At 35.2% G+C, this 21,385-nt stretch overlaps 2 protein-coding genes across 5 annotated transcripts; one reads left to right on the top strand and one right to left on the bottom strand.

The window, feature by feature from the left end:
• The first annotated feature begins 1,362 nt into the window (after positions 1-1,362).
• On the top strand, positions 1,363-17,790 carry LOC137822956 (NAD kinase 2, chloroplastic). 4 transcript variants are annotated; one of them, XM_068627992.1, is made up of 8 exons: positions 1,363-1,670; positions 1,917-3,812; positions 14,738-14,859; positions 14,966-15,107; positions 15,202-15,426; positions 15,567-15,641; positions 16,915-17,016; positions 17,258-17,790. In XM_068627992.1, exons 1-8 carry the CDS (start codon positions 1,473-1,475, stop codon positions 17,459-17,461), a joined length of 2,964 nt encoding a protein of 987 aa, XP_068484093.1. In that variant the 5' UTR covers positions 1,363-1,472; the 3' UTR covers positions 17,462-17,790. The 4 variants fall into 4 exon arrangements, 1 of the variants encoding a protein (XP_068484093.1); XR_011083031.1 differs by having other exon boundaries at positions 1,371-1,670; positions 15,202-15,409; XR_011083029.1 differs by having other exon boundaries at positions 1,371-1,670; positions 16,619-17,016.
• Positions 17,791-18,637: 847 nt separating this feature from the next.
• Positions 18,638-20,621, bottom strand: LOC137822958 (1-aminocyclopropane-1-carboxylate oxidase 5). Its single transcript, XM_068627996.1, has 3 exons — positions 20,367-20,621; positions 20,051-20,277; positions 18,638-19,557 (listed from the first exon to the last, which is right to left on the bottom strand). The coding sequence occupies exons 1-3, from the start codon at positions 20,466-20,468 to the stop codon at positions 18,960-18,962; spliced, it is 927 nt and encodes a 308-aa protein (XP_068484097.1). The 5' UTR covers positions 20,469-20,621; the 3' UTR covers positions 18,638-18,959.
• Positions 20,622-21,385: the final 764 nt, after the last annotated feature.

Below are 21,385 nucleotides of genomic sequence, written 5' to 3'. Positions count from 1 at the left end.
TAAATTCATCATTAATTTTTTTTCATATTAATTTCGTTCTCTAAAAGTAAAACATAACTTTATATTCTTGTTAATGATAAAAAAAGACTGATGCAGATAACACTTGAATAGGTTATTTTTATTATTTAAAATTAGCGGAAATACATGTCCCATTTTAGTAGGTGAGTTTTATCATTTAAAACTAGCAAATCCATATTTTTAAAAATTATTATTCATTTATATTATAATATTCTAAGTCATTATAAAATTATGTGAATGTGACTTTTTAAATATATTATTATTATCATTATGTAAAATTATTTAAAAAATGCCTATATATTGTTATATTAATGAGGTATATTAATAAAAATAAAAGTAGAAAAATTACATAAAAAAACATTTATGAAACAGTTTGAGAGAGAGGAATCTATTTATATATTGTTATAGATAATTTAGTTTAATGTATAATTAATATTATGTTAAAACTGTCATGGTTTACCTAAATGGCTCTAAACACAACTTTTTTTGTTTTTAATTCTAGGGAATCACAAGTTCAATATAAAAAATAAAAATAGTATTTATTAACATAATTTTCCAATTAAAATAAAAAACATAGTAGTTTGAAGCAGAGTTTTTATTTATTAAATCGTTGTTCGTTTTTTTTAAGTTACTGTAATTTTGAAGTGAAATTGGAACAAAATGCCTGAAAGGTTTTATATATAAAAAAAAAAGTGAATTTGGGACAAAATTGTTCTTTACCCCTATTGCCTATTGCTAACAACCTACATAGCGTAGAACATGGACATTTATACGACACAGATACGGATATGAAGATATGTAAAATCTCTAAAATGTAGGATACGGAGACACATAATTATGAATTATATAAATTGACAATAAAGATTTATGTGTACAAGTATGTTCCAAATTATTTTTTAGAGCGGAAAGATGTTTTTCATGACTGGTTTACAATGATTTGTTTCTTATTTTTATAATCATAATAACAATTTATACAATAAAGTTTGAATTTTGAGAAAATTAATGTATTTTTCCTTTTAAAAATTGTGTTAGAACCGTACTAGAATTGTCCGAAATCTAACAAATACTTTTTGAATTTGACATTTCACGGATACGTGTCCTACAAGTGTCATACGAATGTTGGTATCCAACACGAGTATCGAACATTGACACGTTATTTAAGAGGAGTGTATGACCTTCATAGTTAACTAGTAAACTTACCATATTTGATTACAGATAGTAAAAATATTATCTAGAAAAATTAGAAAGAAAAGAGTAATCAAATTTTAATTAAAAATTAATAAGAAAAGTCCAAAAAGTTGAGAAAAAAAAAGTAAACTTAAAAAGAAAAAAACAAGTGACATTAATTTGATGTTTTATAGAAAGGCAATGTCCATCCAAATCAAAGAAAAGGAAACAGAAACATTCTCTGATTCCCGAAGTGGTTCTTCTTTTGTTTCTGTTACCGAATTTCCATGTTGGCTCACACCCTCTGCACGTGCCACATGGTGTTCTCCGTCGACCGGATTACTCCCACCATGGTGTCTGTGTTCTCTGGCATTGATAATGCCAGAGTGTTGGCTTTCCGCTTCCAATTTCGAAGGAACACACACCTCCTCACTGCTCAACTTTCCAATTCTTTCTCCAATTTCGGATTTGATTCTCTCTCTCAGGTTTCTTTCACTCTTTCGCTAACTCCTCCTTTCATCTTTCCACTCATTCACAAATTTTAAGTGTTAAATTAAACCCCCATGTTCACAAAACATAAATATTTGACCACCCAATTGTGTTCTGTGAATAAATCATCATTTTCAAATCAAGGTATACGCATTCATGAATTCACCATTGCAAAGCTTTGTTGTCATGTAGTGGTATTTCTTTGTTTCAAAATTTTAAATGTTTTTGTCTGCATTTTGCAGGTTTTGAATTCCGATCAATCGCATGTTCCATCACGGTTGCCTTGGATGGGTCCATTTCCGGGTGACATTGCTGAAGTGGAGGCATATTGTAGGATCTTTAGGAATTCTGAAAGGCTTCATTCTGCTTTAAGGGATGCCTTGTGGAACCCGATCACTGGCGAATTTAGTGTTTCGTATGAGGTTCCGTCTGACGAGAAACAGTTTCTGGAGGATAAAATAGTATCTGTCATTGGATGCATTGTGGCCCTTGTGGATAGTGGGAGGCAGGATCTTCTTTCTGGAAGATCTTCGATTGTGACTCCCTTTCGTGCCACAGAGGTTGCTGTGATGGAGGATACACTTCCCCCACTTGCCCTTTTCAGGAGCGAGATGAAGAGGTGTTGTGAGAACTTGCACGTTGCTCTTGAGAACTATATAATTCCTGGCGATGATCGGAACTTGGATGTATGGAGGAAACTTCAGAGACTGAAGAATGTGTGCTATGATTCTGGCTTTCCTCGTGGGGAGGATGATCCATGTTCTTTACTGTTTGCAAATTGGAGTCCTGTGTATTTATACTCTTCCATAGAGGATATGGAATCCAAAGAATCTGAACCAGCTTTTTGGACAGGTGGGCAGGTAACGGAAGAAGGCATAAATTGGTTACTTGATAAAGGATATAAGACCATCATAGATCTCAGAGAAGAAGATGTAAAAGATAGCTTCTATCAAGCAACTGTGTATGATGCTATTTCATCTGGAAGAATTGAGTTGGTCAGGATCCCTGTTAAAGATAGGGCTGCACCTACAAGGGAACAGGTTGTGAGGTTTGCATCTTATGTTTCAGATTGCAGTAAAAGACCAATTTATCTTCATAGCAAGGAAGGAATTTGGAGAGCATCTGCCATGGTCTCTAGATGGAGGCAGTACGTGACTCGCTCTACATCACAGTTTGTTTCTAATCAAGCAGTTATTTCCAATACCATGTTATTGGATTATACAAATGGATCTGGAAAAATGCAGGACTCAATGATTGCCGAGTTGTCATTCCAGGAAAAGGATACCAATTTGCCGCAAGAGGGTGGAACGCATGGTTCTACTGGCTCATTTGACTTATGTAACTCTTTAAAGAAGAATAATGGGAAAACACAAAGCAATGGGGGCATAAGTCAACTTACTCCTGATAGTAGGGCCTCATCACAAGCCACTGGTGCTACTGGAGAAGGATCTTTTCCAAGTTTCTCCAGCAAAACCAGCCCTTTAGAAGCTCAAGTTCCTCCTTTTGATATATTTTCTAAAAAAGAGATGTCCAAATTTTTTGGAAGTAGGAAGATCTCAAAACCATCTTATTTCAGTTATCAGGTTAAAAGATTGGAATGCCTGCCAGATGCGAGGAGCTCTGAACCTAAAATTGTGGGTCCAGCAAAAAGTTCCAATGGGTCAGCTCGGTCACATAACATAGTTGGTAGCAATTGGAAGTTAGTGAATGTGAATAATTCCAGTTCTGTTTGGACAACAGTTAATGGGTATAGTGAAGGGGAAATGAATTACAGGGCTGATGCAAATATCTCTTCCACTGTGAACAATGATATTGATAATGTCAATACTAACTCCCAAAGGACTGGAGATGATAAAGATAAGGCTAGGTTAGCCTTACGAGATGAAGACTTGGGGCTTATTGAAGGAGACATGTGTGCATCATCAACTGGGGTGGTAAGGGTGCAGTCAAGGAAGAAAGCAGAGATGTTCTTAGTACGAACAGATGGATTTTCTTGTGCAAGAGAGAGGGTGAGTGAATCCTCTTTGGCCTTTACTCATCCCAGCACCCAGCAACAGATGCTATTGTGGAAATCTACGCCAAAGACTGTTTTACTGTTGAAAAAGCCAGGAGAGCATCTCATGGAAGAAGCTACAGAGGTAGTATTTTCTTTTTCTGTTTAGCTCTAAGAATCATCCAAGCCATCAAATATAGTTTTATTTTGTTTCCAATAGCCTAGATACCAAAGTTTCTAACAATGAAGTTTAGGGTCAAATTTGTGTTTGATATACATAGGGACAAGTCCTTTTGTGGGGAGGGGAGAGGCATTTAGAGGTGGGCTCAACGTAGGTGCTATGACTCTATGAAGGAAGGAGCTTAATGACAACAATTTATCTGAAAATGATTTAGCATCATACTTATCAAGCATTGATGTTCCTCTCATATCTACTCTTTAATTATATCTTTGCTCAAACTTGTATGTTCATTTATCCATTAGTGTGAAGAATCATAAGTATGTGGTAGAGCTTTATTTAGCCCAAACTCATTTGTATAGGCTTAATCAAGGTTATCCGACTCTAGAGTCTACGTATGTTTGTGGGAGCTATGTAGACTTGACTCGTAGACTCTTAAGAGTGCACATCATATGAAAATAAATAGCATACTAATTCAATTGTTCAACACCATAATTAATCAAAACAATAAACAATAATTTTGTAATTCTAAAATAACTAAGTTTAGCACGCATGACTACTATATAGGTTCAAACTAAACTACACCAAATAGATAAGTTCATATAATTACAAAACATACATCCTTGATGTCATAACAATTAAATAACTGAAAGTGGAAAAATATCTTCAACTTTTTCTCTTCAGTCCTCTACTAACATCATCTACAAGGTCATCGTCATCTTCTCCATCTTCATCACCATCAAGCTCTTCCTCATATGATAAAAGTGTGCACCATCAATATTGACATAAAAAACTATATTATCAAGATCAAGTGCATTAAGAGTTGGATCAGTTGAATTTGGTCCAGCTAAGTCAACATTTCCACTATCACCTTCATCTTGAACTTGCAGCCTTAACATTGTCTCCCTCTTTCGTTATCCATTCATCATCAGACTCAATATCATCAAATGAGAGAACAACAGTTTTTCTAATTTGTTTATTTTTCAGGTTTAGGATATGACAAAAACCAAGTTATTTATCTTTTTTTTTATGCAAATAGTTTCTTTTTGTATGAACCTATAAATAAATACGAATATTTAAAAACTATATAAACCAAATAAATAAAATTAAAAACCAAAAATAACTTGATAAACTTGAATTATCATTTCAAATGAGCTCCAATTACGCTCACACCTAGAAGAAGTGCAAGTCAAGCTCAAAACTCAAAAATAACAAACCTCTTAAACTCTGGAGTTCCATCCTCAATCATCTCCCACCATTCACTAGGACGCTTAACTTTCCTATGATCCCTTGCATTTTCTACAGAATGAAGTTGTTGCATATTATTTTTTTTCCCTTTCTTCAACATCCTTGACCAATCTTCACATGCGTATATACAACCCCACTTTCACCTCATGATCATCATTTTTGAAATTAGGTTCATAGTGCGAGTAGGGACTAAGGTAATATGTAGCTGCATGCAAAGGCATATGAAGTTGATTATCCCACCTCTCATTAATGATTTTCCAAACAAGTTCATAACTATGAAAATACCAATGATGTTATATTAGAAACAATTACAGAAATAAATAGTTAAATTTTCAATAAGAAAAGGTTATAAATTTTACCTTTTCTTTATATTATGAAAGCTAAATTTAATCTTCTTTTTTGCACAATCCATCTCCTCATATATAAAACCCATTGCAGACTTTATATCTCAATCCACTAATCAAAAGACCATCATAAGAGGGGCAACAACTTTGAGGAAAATGCTTACATTATTCCAAATCGACTATATAATAACATATTCATAACTTTTCTCCCCTCAATTTTTGAAGTTCTAAACTTGCTTGTAATCAGGGAGGTTGTTGCATGGCTTGTTTGTATGTAGTTGGTTCTAAATCATGTTGAGTAGTGGAGGTGTAAAGAACTTTGGGTTTGTAGATGCCAGCCTTAGCACGAGTTGTCATTGGATGAATATTAGTACTAACTATTAGGATGTGGTTCAGAAAAAGAAGGCATGGTGCCTGCAGAAAAAGGTGAGGTACTAGCAGAAACAGGTGAATTACTAGTAGAAGAATTGTCAAAAGTATTACTAGTAACATTATCATGAGCAACAAATGGAATGTTAGGTATAAAAGTAGAAAGAGAAACAACAGTTAAAGGATTAGTGAAAGTAACAGGAGGAGAAGATTCTGAAGAAATAGTAGGAAGAAAAGGATTATCAGATAAAGAATAAGGAAACAAGTACTCATTAAAAAGGACATGATGAGATAAAATAATTTTTCCAAAAGGTTGTAGACAATATAGCCTTTGTTACGAGTACTATTACCTAAGAACAAACATAGAGAGGAGCAAAAATCAAACTTATGCTGATTATATGGTCTTAAAAGCGGGTAGCAAACACAACCGAAAACCTTTAAAAAATTATAATCTGGTTTATGTAAAAACAGCGTTTCATAAGGGCTTTTATTAAGTACAACAGATGTAGGCAGATTGTTAATAATATGAACAACAGAAGAGAAAGATTCACCCCAAAATTTGTGAGGAAAAGATGCACCAGCAAGTAAAGAAAGACCCATGTTAGCAATATGCCTATGTTTGCGCTCGATTGAGCCATTCTGGTCATGTGTGTGTGGACAAATGAGACAGTGATGAATACCATGAGAAGCAAAATAAGTTTTAAGAGATAAGAATTCTTTTGCATTATCAGTTTGAATTGATTTTAAAATGTGACTAGTTTGAGTTTCAACATACAACTTAAATTGAATAAAGACACTCATAACTTGGGATTTTGAGTGCAAATGATAAAGCCATGTATAACGTGAAAAAGCATTAAGAAAGGCAATATAATATTTGAATCCATTAGAAGAGGATACAGGAGAAGGTCCCCAAATGCCAATAAAAACCAATTGAAGCGGTTTAGTGTAAACAGTAAGAGAATCATTAAAAGGAAGCTGATGAGATTTAGCTATAGCACATGTTTGACAAAAGAAATCATGTTTGTGACATGTAACATTACAGAGTTTCATCACATTATGAACAATTCTAGAGGAAGCATGACCTAGCCTAGAGTGCCACAACTGAAAAGTAGAAGATGCAGGATTGAAAGTAGTATTGGAAACAGAAAGTTTGAGGGAACATTGTATTGTGGGAAACACATATAAACCATCTTTAACTCTTCCTTGGAGGTTATCTCCTTGGTGTCCTGGTTTTTAACAAAACAGTGGTTAGGAAAAAACTCAAAATAGACACTATTATCTTTTGCAAATTGAGAGACACTCATGAGATTCTTATTTATAGATGGCACATGCAACAAATTATGTAAGCGTAATGTGGTCATAGTAGTAGGATAACTTAGCTGAGACAATGTGGCGTATATTCATACCTTTTCCATTACCCAGTTGAACCACTTCAGAGCCAGTGTAGGGAGTTTTAGAAGAAAAGATATTACTGTCATGGGTTATATGATGAGTAGCACCACTATCAGGGTACCAAAGAGGGTCACTAAGAGTAGATGGAGTGCCCAACAAAGATGGCTCTCCAGAGTCATTATCTAAAGAATAAAATTGAGAAGAATTAGCATTAATATGAGAAGAAAGATCAGTGTCAAACCGATGCCAACACTCCAGAGCCGTATGACCAAACTTCTGACATAGTTGGCACTGAACGCGAGCGGAGAAAGACGAATTGGGCATGGAAGATGCAGTCCAAGAATTCTTGGGAGGAGGATGATGGCCATTAAAGTTGTTGTGTCTGATAGGGGGGTGTGAACCACGATTATGAGAATTATGGACCCATACATGAGTCTAGACATAGGGTTGGATGAAGACCGAGTAGACGCAAGATTAGCTTGAGGCAAAAGTTGATCTTGAGGTTTATACCATTCAATCCGTTCTTCATGAGCCATCCACAAAGCTTCAATATCTTCCGCCATGTAAGGATCAAGACAGGAGGTGACAATGATAATGAAAGATTCATACTCCTCCAATAAACCGTAAAAAATAGCTTCAAGATGTTCTTTATTAGTGGGAGACGAGCCAGTAGCAGCAAGCGTATCTACAGTCTTCTTAATATCCAAAAGATATGTAAATATGGATCGGTCACGCTTAGGAGCCTTCAATTGTGTCTTTAATTTGATGATTTTGGCACGGGTTTGAGAAGCATAATAAACATGTAATTTCCCCCAAATTTGTGATGCAGAGCGTAACCCTACCATCTTTGTCAAGATCGGTGTGGTCATGGAGCCAAGAAGCCACGCAACTAGAAGATGGTCTTGTTGTTGATGAACCAAAAACGCAGGATTAACCTTGTTGGCAGCAACATCGTCGGTGGTGAGAAAACGTAGAGGAGGAGCACAGCCGTCAAGAAAATGAAAAAGTTGAAGCCCATTGACATGAGCAAGGATTTGTTGTTGCCAGATTAGGTAGTTATCGTCGTCGAGTTTTAAAAAGAGAGGAACGAGAAAAGTATGTAGTTGTGTGGAGGAAGAAGGCATGGAGGTTTGAGAAGAGGCAGCAGATGAAGATGTAACAAACATGGTGATGAGGATGAGAACCGAGAAAAAAGGTGTAGAGAGAAAAAAAGATCAATGGTCTTGATACCATGTAAGGATGTGAGATTGAGTGCACATTCAAAGAAGAAAAAGGAAAATATTATTATTGAAAAAAGGTGTTTTCACCGAGAGGAGATAAAACAATATAATAACAAACCCACTAAAACAGACTAAAAGCTCTTCAATGATGCTTTTAATTCATGAAGACATGTTAGAGTCAAATAAGTCGTGACAAATCATGTCATATCAAGCTGTATCAAGTATCTTTATTTTTTGATCTTCTTCAACATGCTAATTAGCATTGCTCTATCATAAATGTTGATCATTCTTCCCATCTTGATAGTAAGTTGATGGACCTTCAGATGCTTCTCTAAATCTTCAAAGATCAAATCAATGCAATGGGCAGCTCATGGAGTCCAATACAAATGCTCTTGCTTTGAATCAACGATTCTTCAACTATCTTGAAATTTACAGCATTATCAGTAACCACTCGTACTATATTCTCCTCTCCAACATATTCCACAACATCTTCCAATATTTTAGAACTTTATTTGTGGTTTTTACGATGTCTAAGGTATCCAATGAATAAAGAAACACGGTCTATTTAAGGTTGTTTATTAAAAGGTTACAAATTGAATGTCCTTTTTCTATTTGTCTACCCATTAGACATTATTATGAAACATGTTCTGATTCCTACCTATACTCTTCAAGGATTAAATAAGTTTTCTGGACTGATTGTTTCAAAAGATTTTCTCTAACATCATGATAAGATGGAGGTTTATACCCAACATCATATCTCCTTATCGTGTCATGCACTTTTGCTAAAGCTAGATTTCTAATAACATTGAATAGAATGATAGTTACAGAAAAATTTAGCAACTTTAGCATCAACTTTTTCTTTATCCTATATTTTGTACAATTGATTTAAAGTAGTTTGAACATTATGACTATATTTTTCCTTTCTTTTATTTTCAGCATCCTATTACTACTTTGAGTGGTATTCACCCTACTAAGAATAAAGAAAATAAATATAGCATTGATATCCCTTGTGTAAAATACACACATAGGGTTGTTTATTTATAGATGAAAATAATAACAGAATAATAGAAACTATGGGCTAAACCCGTTACATTCAACACTCCCCCCATTCAGAATAAATTGGATGTACCAAGTTTGTTACAAATACAATCAATTCTAGGTCCCTATAAAAATTTAGTGAAAATATTTGCTAACTGATCATTCGAATTAACAAACTTAGTCTTCTCCAGATACAATATTTTCTCGAATGAAATGACAATCAATCTCAATATGTTTGATTCTTTCATGAAAGACGGGATTTGAGCTAATTTGAAAAACAGCCTGATTATCACATATGAGTGTCATTTGAGTGACCTCTCCGAATTGCATTTCTTTAAGTATTTGTTTAAGCCAAATAAGTTCACAAGTAGCCAGGAGCATAGTTATATATTTTGCTTCAACACTAGATCTTGCCACAACATTTTGTTTCTCGCTCTTCTAAGAAATCAAATTACCAACAATAGAACCACAATATCCGGAAGTGAATCTTCTATAAAACGGAAATCTTGCCCAATTAGCATCTGACTAACATACAGCTCTATGAAGATTACTGTGATCATATAGCAAGCCTTTTCCAGGAGAATCTTTAATGTACTTCAATATATGAATGACTGCATTCCAATGATCAACACATGGGGAATTAAAGAATTGACTCACCACACTAAACAAATCTTTAAGTATTTGTTTAAGCCAAATAAGTTCACAAGTAGCCAGGAGCATAGTTATATATTTTGCTTCAACACTAGATCTTGCCACAACATTTTGTTTCTCGCTCTTCTAAGAAATCAAATTACCAACAATAGAACCACAATATCCAGAAGTGAATCTTCTATAAAACGGAAATCTTGCCCAATTAGCATCTGACTAACATACAACTCTATGAAGATTATTGTGATCATATAGCAAGCCTTTTCTAGGAGAATCTTTAATGTACTTCAATATATGAATGACTGCATTCCAATGATCAACACATGGGGAATTAAAAAATTGACTCACCACACTAACTGCAAATGAAATATCAAGATGAGTAATAGACAGTTCATTTTTCCAATTAATCTTATGTACTTCTCAAGATCTAAAAGATGTGTTTGACATGAGGATCCATAGGTGTGTCAACAAATTTTGAATTCATTAATCCAGTTTCCTCCAAAGTATCTGATAAATTTTCTTTTGGGAGATAACAATACCATTGTTGGATTGTGCTACCTCAATCCCCAAGAAATATCTGGGTTTGCCAAGATCTTTGGTCTGAAAGTGGTGACAATTATGTTGTTTTATTTGAGAGATGCCATGGTGATCACTACTTGTAAGAACAATGTCATCAACATATACTATTAGATAAATACACCTAACACTTGACTGACGGTAAAAAAACTAAATGATCTACCTTACTGCGAGTCATACCAAATTGTTTAACAACACTACTAAACTTTCCAAACCAAATTCTAGGAGACTGCTTGAGGTCATATAAAGATTTTCGAAGATGACATACCAATCTAGAAGACTCCCCTGAGCAACAAAACCTAAAGGTTGCTCCATAAAAATTTCTTCCTACAAATCCCCATTAAGAAAAACATTTTTGACATTTAGTTGATATAGATACCATCTTTGAAGAGCTGCCATGGCTACGAATAAGCAAACAAAAGCCACGGGAGAAAATGTATAATTATAGTTCAAACCAAAAATTTGTGTATAACCTTTAGCCATGGTAGTAAGTATCGTGTAAATAATCGTTTTTGCTCCTGTATTGCACAATACAAGTGTGAATCGTTCAAAAAATTGCAGAATTGCGAATTGCTTCTATATCGTGCCTTAAATCGTGCTGTGCATTTGGGTTTGGTAAAAGCCCTAACTTTTTTTTACCATGAACTTGCTTCTTCTTCAATTATGATTTCCCTCTTCTCCTCCAATGGCCCAAACGTAGTGACGCATGGAGAATGACAACAAGAGCGAATGACGAAGAAGTGAATTGCGGAGGAGCGAGAGGTGCGGGCGGTGTCGGAGGCGTTGGAGATGCATACCAACTTGTGCTCTTTCTTATTCCAATTGTGAAGCGGCGTCCATGCGAAAACGAAGAGACAACTGCAGTAGCAGTAACAGTAACATGCCCATGGGAAATGAAGAGGCACATGTGTAGAAGACAACCCTAATGTTGTCACTTTCTTTCTTATTCTCTTTGGGCCACCAACCCAATTTTTTTTTTTTTTTCATTTAATAAAGGAGTTGGGCCATATAATCTAGCTCAATCCAACCATTATAATATTAACCTAAGCTGATTAGTGATACAACCACTCTTTTTGAATGTGGTTGTGATTATTAATTATATTTTTTACATGTTTATATGACTTATGTTATATTTTTTAAATGTTTATGAATCTTATGATTTGTGATACGAAACCATTTGCGATTTGAAATATAAGCTTTTTGATTCACGATACAACTACCATGCCTTTAGCCACAAGATGAGCTTTGAGACAATCAATAGTACCTTCATGACCAACTTTGATAGCAAAAATCCACCTACAACCAACAAAAAATTTCCTAAAAGGTAAAGGAATAAGTTCCCAAGTTCCACTGGTATGAAAAACACTTATTTCATCAAGCATTACCTAACGCCGAACAGGATGAGCTAAGACATCACTAATAGACTTTTGAATGCATATAGAAGAAATAGACGAAAGAAGGTTGAGATAGTTGATGGTAGCTTAAAGCAGTATAATGTGGAGAAGAATTACAGGTAGAACGTATACCTTTACAGAGGGCAATGGAAAGATCAGGTTCAACCATCAAATCCGGAAGGGGCAGAGAATCTAGCACTAGAACATAGTCATTTAGTGGACGATGGAAAGTATGATGACGATGGTAAACTTGAAGAGGTGGGGGAGGAGGGAAATCTTTAGGTACACTAGAAATAACAAGAGGATTAAAGACAACCAAAATATGTATTTGATCATATGGAGACAGGTTGAGAAAAAAAAGACTTAAAATAAAAAGAAGACCCAGTGAAGATAACATTTGCAGAACAGAAGTAGCGGTTAGGAGAGGGTGACAAACATTTATATTCTTTTTAAGTATGAACGAGAGATGGAGAATCCATTGTCATGCCAACATGTACAAATGTTCGTAGGTGATAAAGACCTTGAGACTCACATTCAGTGGCAATCATTCATCCCGAACTTCGGTCCTATAAACAAATAGAATCTTTGGTAAAAGAAATAACACACTCAAGGGAACGATTTAGACGACTAATGGATAATAAGTTGAAGAGAGACCCAGGAACGTAAATAACATTATCAGTAGATAAAAAAGGAAGGAGATGAATAATACCAACACAATGGGATGAGACCCTAGAGCCATTAGTCATGGTAAGAGATGGTAAATAACTAGAGGTAGACGTAGAAGAGAAAACAAAGATTTATTACCATGTGACACACGAGTCTATAACCCAAAGATCAAAATAATTGGAGTGAGTGATGCCGACAAAAGATGTACATGAATGTGCAATAAAAGCAATTGAACCAAGGTTCTGACGATCCTCATACCATTTATGAAATTCATTGAAAATAGCAGGCTAGCATGGGGTATCAGATGAAGTAGTGTCTACAATAGAATGTTGCACAGGAGCAGTTTGGGCAATCGCAACAGATTTAGGAGGATGACCATGTAAGACATAACACTTGTCAAATTTGTGGCCAACTTGCCACAATGGTCACACTTGTGATGCCCTTTGCCCTACTTGTGGAGGCAAGTGCGATCATTACGCCAAAAGACTAAAGCAAAAAAGTCATCAACATGAGGAGGTGTATTAGCGGTGTGTAAACTGGCATACGCTGAAGGGTAGAACAAGTGGAAGTAAAATTGGGCACAACAGGAGATCCCAAAATTTGATCATGGACATGAGAATAATCATCAGAAAGGTCATTTAAGCCCAATAACATGAAGAACTTGGACTTTTGGGAGCAACAACAGTGAGGAGAGCATGAAGTTTACCTAGATATTCAGCCACTGTACCATCAAGATGTTTGGGAGCAACAATGGTGAGGAGATTTTGACACGCACCATAAAGACGTTGAGTATCATTATTGTATAATAATTTTGCCTATTCCCAAATTTCTGAACATGTTTCATAAGCACGAAAAATTTGTTTTAAAGATGAGAAATGGTAGATTTGATAACAATGCATAATTGAGCATCAATTTTCAACCACCGAAAAACCTATTTTTCAGTAATATTGGGAACACATTGGGTAAGATGATCAACATACCCTTGACACTTAAGCCATAATTTAATATTTGAGATCCAAGTGTCAATTAATTTCATCCAATTTGTCAATGGAGAGATGAACATTGACATAATTAGTATACATAGACAGATCAAGTATAGTGGGAGAAGCCATAGATGGTGTTAGTGGCGGCGGAGTAGCGATGGTGGTTGGAAAACACAGTTGAATAGTGGGTTCACTAGAAAAAAATTAACTCCTAACCCTATGTTCTAGATACCATATTAAGAATAAAGAAAATAAATATAAGATTAATATCCCATGTGTAAAATACACATATAGGATTGTTTATTTATAGATGGAAATAATAACATAATAACATAATAGAAACTATGGACTAAGCCTGTTACATTCGACACACCCCTTCACTTTGCTCATCATCAAACTCTTCAATGCTATTTAACCTTCTTTTCTTCACTGATGCTTCCTTAGCCTTTGCCACAACTTTCATCATTACAATTTTAACTTCTTTTGTCAGTGAGGCATATGGTTCAAAATCATATCTAGTATCGGCAAGATGATGCTTGAGTATGAAAATTCCTCCATTTTATGTTTTCGCACAATAATTACTTTAAACTTTTTTTTCCATTTCCCACAACATCTACACTATGTTTCCATTCAACATGTGTCCTATTTCCTACAACATTTTTACTTCTAAGTCTGGGCTGGGAAGATGCATTGATATTAGGATCAGATTAATTTGAACTAGTCCCAGTTTTAGACATTGTAATTTTTTTTTTGCAACTAAACATGAAATAGAAAGAAAAAACTTCAAGAAAGAAAAAATAGATCCAACATAAAGAAAAATAAAATTAAAAACAGAAAAAATATATTAGGAAATAGGTGGTGAGTGGGCAAAAAATGGTCACCTCTCTGGAGAGATGAGATTGGGTAATGTTATTCTGAGCTTTATTTGATATTCTGACCGCATTTTGTTCCGAATTTTTTATAACTAGTTTGGTTAAATTCATTCTCAGTAGAGTTTATGCATCTAATCTGCAGGTTGCTTCTTTTCTGTATTACCAAGAGAAAATGAATGTATTTGTGGAACCAGATGTGCATGATATATTTTCAAGAATTCCTGGGTTTGGATTTGTTCAGACCTTCTATAGTCATGATACACGGTACTGAAGTTTGTGAATTTATGTGTAACAACTTTACTTTTTACCCTTATGTAAAATTTGTGTTTCATTAAATTGTTGATTAACATATCTAATACCTCTGGTTCAGTGATCTACACGAGAAAGTGGATTTCGTAGCTTGTTTGGGGGGAGATGGTGTTATACTGCATGCTTCAAATCTGTTCAGTGGTGCTGTTCCCCCTGTTGTGTCATTTAACCTTGGTTCTCTTGGTTTTCTGACTTCTCATAGTGTATGCTTTTCAAATCCATCATTTATTTCAACATAAAGAAATGTTGGTATCTTTTTGGCCATATGTTTGATGCAATTCTGTTTTCTGTTTCTAGTTTGAAGACTACAAACAGGAGTTACAACAAGTTATCCATGGTAATAGTGCACGAGATGGAGTGTACATCACTCTCAGAATGCGTCTCCGATGTGAAATTTTTCGTAAGGGTAAAGCTGTACCAGGGAAAGTATTTGATATTCTCAATGAGGTTGTTGTTGATCGGGGTTCTAATCCATACCTGTCAAAGATCGAATGTTATGAACATGGTAGACTTATAACCAAGGCATGTTTGATTATGTAATTGTTATTTGTGCACCAAATTTTCTGTTTTTTTTATATTTGGTGATTAGAGCTTTCACCATCTCTAAACACCTTTCGGAAGCAGTGTCATTCCTTCTATATGATGATTGGCATGTCTTTCAGGTACAAGGTGATGGAGTCATTGTGGCCACCCCTACTGGAAGTACTGCCTATTCTACAGCTGCTGGAGGTTCCATGGTAAGCTTGAGCTAGAGTTCTATTTGTTAGGGCATGGTTTGAGCTGTATTTTTACTAAATTAAATAGAATTGGTCCCTTGTATGTCTTTCCCTTGGAATGGTTTGATAAAATGTTCCATGTTGGCTAGTAATATGACCAATGTACTCCTTTTAGACTTGGACAATCCTTCCCTCACGAGCTAAGTTTTGAGATTGAAGAAGTTTAATCTTTCTAATATTGATAAACAGTGCTTACAAACACTAGCTATTATTGGTTCAAGCAATATTTCCTACTCTTTTCACACTCAGTAGATGAACATTGTACTGACACGTCATCTTCCTACTTTTACTGCATTGCCCTATAAGTGGCAGACTTGAAAAGAGAATATTATGAATGATTTTTTAGTCCAAGTTCTAATCCCTATTTACTGACTAAACTTATTAAAGGAAATATGAAAACTAATCCCTATTTATCGGCCAAGCTTGTAAAAGGAAATATGGAAACTAAACGTATTAAGGGAAATATGGAAAAAATAGGAAAGATAAAAATTTATCCTAATAATTACAACTATATTCTGAATAATATACAGGGAGATTATATCCTTAATTAGCACCTGTTTACAATAGGCAGCTTAAGAAATCCTATGAGAACCATTATTATGTTCTAAGAAGACTGGAACTAGTGATATTAAGTTCTAATAAACAATCTTTTCTTGTATGCTTCCGAATGTTGGTGACTGACATTTGACAAAGCTAAGTGAGTTGCAGATAACTGCTCCAAGATACAGTCCCCTTCTCTCCTTCAAACCCACCTTTTTGGTTTGCCTTCGTTTTGTAAAACAAGGAACCATATTAAACAGAGTCTGCCCTTCTTCCTTCTGGAACCTTTCCCAAAAGAAGTTTCATATAATCTATACTTACATTACACTATCTCATATAGAAAATGCTCTTCTTTTTATGTTTCCTTTTGCATGTGGCTTCTATCATGTGGAAAGTAGAACAGTGAACATCGCTAGAGAAAGGGACTCTGAAGATGTAACTGCAAATTTATTCCATTTGTTGATGACGAGATAAGTTATTATCCAAGGAGTTTGGGTTCCAAGTTTAAATTAGTATAGAAATCTCATAGAAGTAGTCTCGTATAGTTTCCTTTCCGTTAGTATAAATTCTTAAATTCTGTTTGTACACGAATCATCTAGTGGCATGGTATCTCTACTCTGTAACAGTATGAAATCGGCCTGAATTAATTATTTCTTTAATTGATATTCTTTTCTAATGAAAAAAAAAACTGCAGGTCCATCCAAATGTTCCGTGCATGCTGTTTACCCCAATCTGTCCGCATTCGCTCTCATTTAGACCAGTCATACTTCCAGACTCTGCACAACTTGAATTGAAGGTGAAGTTAGTTACAAAGTTGCACGTTTAATTGCTTATGATGTATGCCAAAAAAATGTTTCTCTTCAGATAGGCTAAATTGTGTCAGGCATGTATTGAAAAAGGCTACATGGTTAAGATAACATGGTAATGAGGATCAATGAATTTAGGGACACAATTTATTTTGTATGATTTGGAATTGTGGAGTTAACTAATTTTGGGTTTTGTGATTAGAATGAGTGACACAAGTTTATTGCTAACAGATTCCAGAGGATGCAAGAAGCAATGCCTGGGTTTCATTTGATGGAAAGAGAAGGCAGCAACTTTCAAGAGGAGATTCAGTACGAATATCTATGAGTCAGCATCCACTTCCAACAGTTAACAAGTTTGATCAAACAGGTGATTGGTTTCACAGCTTAATTCGCTGCCTAAATTGGAATGAAAGGCTTGATCAAAAGGCCCTTTAAAGCATATGAAAGTGAAGAGCGAAGATGCTATCTTCTCCTGTACATATTATAAATAAAATTGCACAACTCTGCTACATAGTGCTAGTTACTGCAAAATTTTGACACTGGCTTCTGTTAAGAATTATCCCATAATTAAGTGCAGATTTCATTATCTTTTTATTAGGATAGATTTGATATCTTTTAGTGATTTGATTTGTATAGTTTTAATTACTTATTATTTCTCTTCTTAATTAGGTCGTAAATAGTTCATAAATTCAGCTGTAATCACAATTGTAGACACATCTCAAAAACACAATCCATCTATTTCTTTCAACTGCTTCCCATCAGAAGATCGGGTTTGCTAATATTTTTTAACCATACTATTGTGGCTAGATGATGTTGTATATTGACATTTAAAGCTTGTAAATTGATATCAGAAGCAGCTCAGTGGTGGGTTTCGAAGTTCACCATTGTCTGCTAGTCTCCTTTTTTCCTCATTATTATACTCGATATGTTGATATATATATATATATATATATATATATATATATATATTTGTAGTAGTTGAGATACTATTAATATTTTGCTGCACTTGCTAGACACTTCCCTGATCCCTATTCACGTAATCCTTGGATCTTTTCTCTCTATTTCAACATGCAATTACCGGCAAACATAAATTCTGCCATATTATGTACATGTTCATGTAACAATGGCCTCACTCTTGGGAAGAAGAAAAATCCAGAGTTATAGTTTCTGTCAACTAACTGGATTTACACTAACTTTGTCAAAGTATTTACAATTTCCTTTTAAGGGTTTTAAGATTTACAAGTTTTTAGTCATTTGATGACCTATAAAATCTGTATTTGTCTACTTCACAAGCAAAAGGTTGTAACTTGAATCAATTATAAAATTTATTATGTTATGATGCTTTGTTAAAGAAAAGGAAAATGTATACTTCGATATTTCCATAACATGCCAGTGCGTAAGTGGCAGCTACTTGTTCTAAAACTTAGTAGTTGATTGCGTTGAGAAAAAGAGTGAAAGATATATGCTCCGTGGTTGTCCGTTTTAGAGTTTATTTTTTAGGAAATATTACAGGACATGGAGATGGTCGCGTTTATTCTACTTCGTGTTAGTGATAATAACCGAAACCAGACCAAGACAACAGCATATTCAAAAGGGTAGAATAAAGAGAAGTTTATGGTGGACAACTTTATAGTAGAATTTATGTAATAGAACTATTGTACAATGCAAGCACAGATGGATGCACACTAGTTCCCCCCATGACATCAGGATAAGGCAAAATTCTAAAAAAGGGAATACTAAATACCCATGGTGGTTTTTGATTGTAGATAAATTTATGTAGAGAATGACAACCAAATGATATTCTTGCTACTATCAAGCATGTCTTATAGTATCAAGACCCGAAAACAAAGAAAATATGAAGTTTATAGAAAAGAAAAGAAAAAGTGGGGGGAGGAGCAAAAGTATTTTTTTATGCAGAAAGCAATTGGTTTTCTCACATGGCCCTAACAGCTTGGAACCTTGGTTCCTTCGGAAGGAACTTCTGCTCAGCATAGACAGACATGTAGTCACCAAAAACAAACTTAGGATAAGTGTAATCCACTTGTTGGTCTTCTTTTTCCACGAGTTGGGGTGCAGGACATATGGTGGCCTTGAGTGATGGGTTATAGAAGGAGGCAATTGATCTTCTGTTCCCATCTGGAGTGGCCAGAACCCTGTGCCAACAACTCTTGTATCTACCGTTGCTCAGGACCTCAATCTGATCACCAGTGTTGATCACAATGGCATTTGGCAGAGGTTGCACATCAATCCATTGCCCATCTTTGAGCATCTGGAGGCCACCAACCTTGTCATCTTGGAAGAGTAGGATGACACCTCCTGCATCAGTGTGAGCTCGCAGACCTTTCACAAGCTCTGGATTGGGACAGGGAGGATAGTGGCTCACCTTGGTGCCAAAGAATGCACCGTCTCCATCTCCACCATTCAGTGCCTTCTTGATGTATCCTTTGGGTAAGCCCAGATTCTCATCCATCACCTCCATCACCCTCTCTGCCAATTTCTTTAACTCAGACCGATATTCCGCCATGGTTTCCCTGTCATCCATATGAAAATTCAGTTATGCAATCATGTGGAAGCTCTACCTGTTGTGTCGTGACATGACACCACTAATTATTATGTTCCACGGTCATTGTCCACGGTTTTCAAATTCATGGTTTCCTTTCATGTCATCTATGTTTGGTGAAATGATCAATTTTAGTCATCAAGAGTAAGATGGATTGAATTCTGATTAACTCTAATTTGCTTGAAGTGTACAAAGAACATGCGTATTTTTAGATAAGAGGAAGTATGATAGAAGGGAGTGTGCATGAAATTATAGATGGTGTCCTTCCTTATATGAAATATAATATTTTTATGTGATGTCTGACTATTTTTCACATAGAGAGATATGAAGTTTTTCAGGCATTTTTTGTTTTTGTTTGAGTTTCTTGAAATATATGAAATATAACAAGTTTTTCAGGCATTTTTTGTTTTTGTTTGAGTTTCTTGAAATATGAAGAACTCTTGAATTGCTTCGTTTATATATACCTGAAGCCTGGTGTTCTTTCTGGCCACTCGTTATCATCAAGGAGAGTGATAACATCCTCCCAATCCTCATGCTCCAGCTTTTCACTTTCCTTCTTTTCAACTATATCACCAATTAGCTTCACTGGTGTGGACTTCTTGAAATTCTCCTCTCTTTCCAGCTTATAGAACTCGGAGGAAACCTTCCTCACCCTCTCAAGTAGCTCCTCTGAAATGCCATGGTTGATCAACTGTAACACAAAGCATGAGTGTTGATATGTATAAACATGTTTTAAGCATATTAGGAACCATTCTTTGAAACATAACTAGCGGTAAGTACCTGAAAAAATCCCCACTCTTCACACCCATTAGCAATCTGAGCCATAGTTTTGGCTCTTTCCTCTCCATTCAGCTTTGAAAAATCAATCACTGGAACTGCCATTAGATAGGACGGTGCAAAAAAGAGATAGAGTGCAAGTGTAAGAGAGGGAGAGATAACAAGTGTTGTTTGAGGTTGGCTAGTTCTTTTGTGCTGTGGTTTGGGTGGGAAGTACCTATGGCTATTTATAGCAAAACTTCCCACCTTATTGGATACATAGTTGGATTTCAACCAATAGTATATGTTCCCTTTAAAAGTAAGCAGCCGTTAGAATTAGGTCACAGACGGTGATACATTTAATTAAAATTTCAAATGTCAATGCTTGCTTTGGGAGTTACTGCTTGTTTTAGCCTACAAGTCTACAACAAGGGCCTTCACTTTTCAGGTGATGATGCATCATATTAATTATCCTACCATTAAAGAAGCCATTTGTTAATCACTCCAACCATGCTACGATTATTGCATAATAATAATTGATAACAGATCTGTTAGTAAATTAATAAGTATCAATCCGTGTCAAACACTGGTGTTTGACTTCATTTTATGTTTAAAACCAACCCAAGTACTTGCTCATTAAACCACTAGTAGCACTGCATAATTTATACTTAGTTAAAACCATACGAGTTATTTGACTGGGACTTAACATTCAGCAGTTTTGGGATAATTTACTTTTCCATTTAGTATTGATTCGTGTGAAACTGTTACCTTCTTAGTAATAAAGTATGAATAATTTATCCTTTAGCAGACTTTGAAAATGAAAATTTTGCGTATGGTTTAAATCTGTGCCGACTAATCTAATCATCTGTTGACTACACCCTATTGCTTTATAGAACTACTACCAATGAATTCACACATGATGTGGTCCTTTGTGACCATTGCCATTTCGAATAGTATACTGTTAATACACAGATTTGCAGGCATAGTTTTAGGGGTAAGGAAGGCAGGGTCAAGGCTTCAATATATAACTGATTACACAATCA

Source organism: Phaseolus vulgaris, chromosome 9 (genome assembly GCF_000499845.2).
Source record: "Phaseolus vulgaris cultivar G19833 chromosome 9, P. vulgaris v2.0, whole genome shotgun sequence".
In the NCBI taxonomy this organism is placed as follows: domain Eukaryota; kingdom Viridiplantae; phylum Streptophyta; class Magnoliopsida; order Fabales; family Fabaceae; genus Phaseolus; species Phaseolus vulgaris.
The sequence above is the reverse complement of the archived record's forward strand: the minus strand, read 5'-3'. Positions and strand labels throughout refer to the sequence as shown.

Excerpts from the sequence above, each read along its gene's own strand:
- LOC137822956 (XM_068627992.1), top strand. The coding sequence starts at position 1,473 with ATGTTGGCTCACACCCTCTGCACGTGCCACATGGTGTTCTCCGTCGAC. Across the intron at positions 3,813-14,737 it reads TCATGGAAGAAGCTACAGAG|GTTGCTTCTTTTCTGTATTA; the intron begins GTAGTATTTTCT and ends TCTAATCTGCAG. Across the intron at positions 15,427-15,566 it reads ATGGTAGACTTATAACCAAG|GTACAAGGTGATGGAGTCAT; the intron begins GCATGTTTGATT and ends CATGTCTTTCAG.
- LOC137822958 (XM_068627996.1), bottom strand. The coding sequence starts at position 20,468 with ATGGCAGTTCCAGTGATTGATTTTTCAAAGCTGAATGGAGAGGAAAGA. Across the intron at positions 20,278-20,366 it reads AAGAGTGGGGATTTTTTCAG|TTGATCAACCATGGCATTTC; the intron begins GTACTTACCGCT and ends TTTGTGTTACAG. Across the intron at positions 19,558-20,050 it reads GAAAGAACACCAGGCTTCAG|GGAAACCATGGCGGAATATC; the intron begins GTATATATAAAC and ends TATGGATGACAG.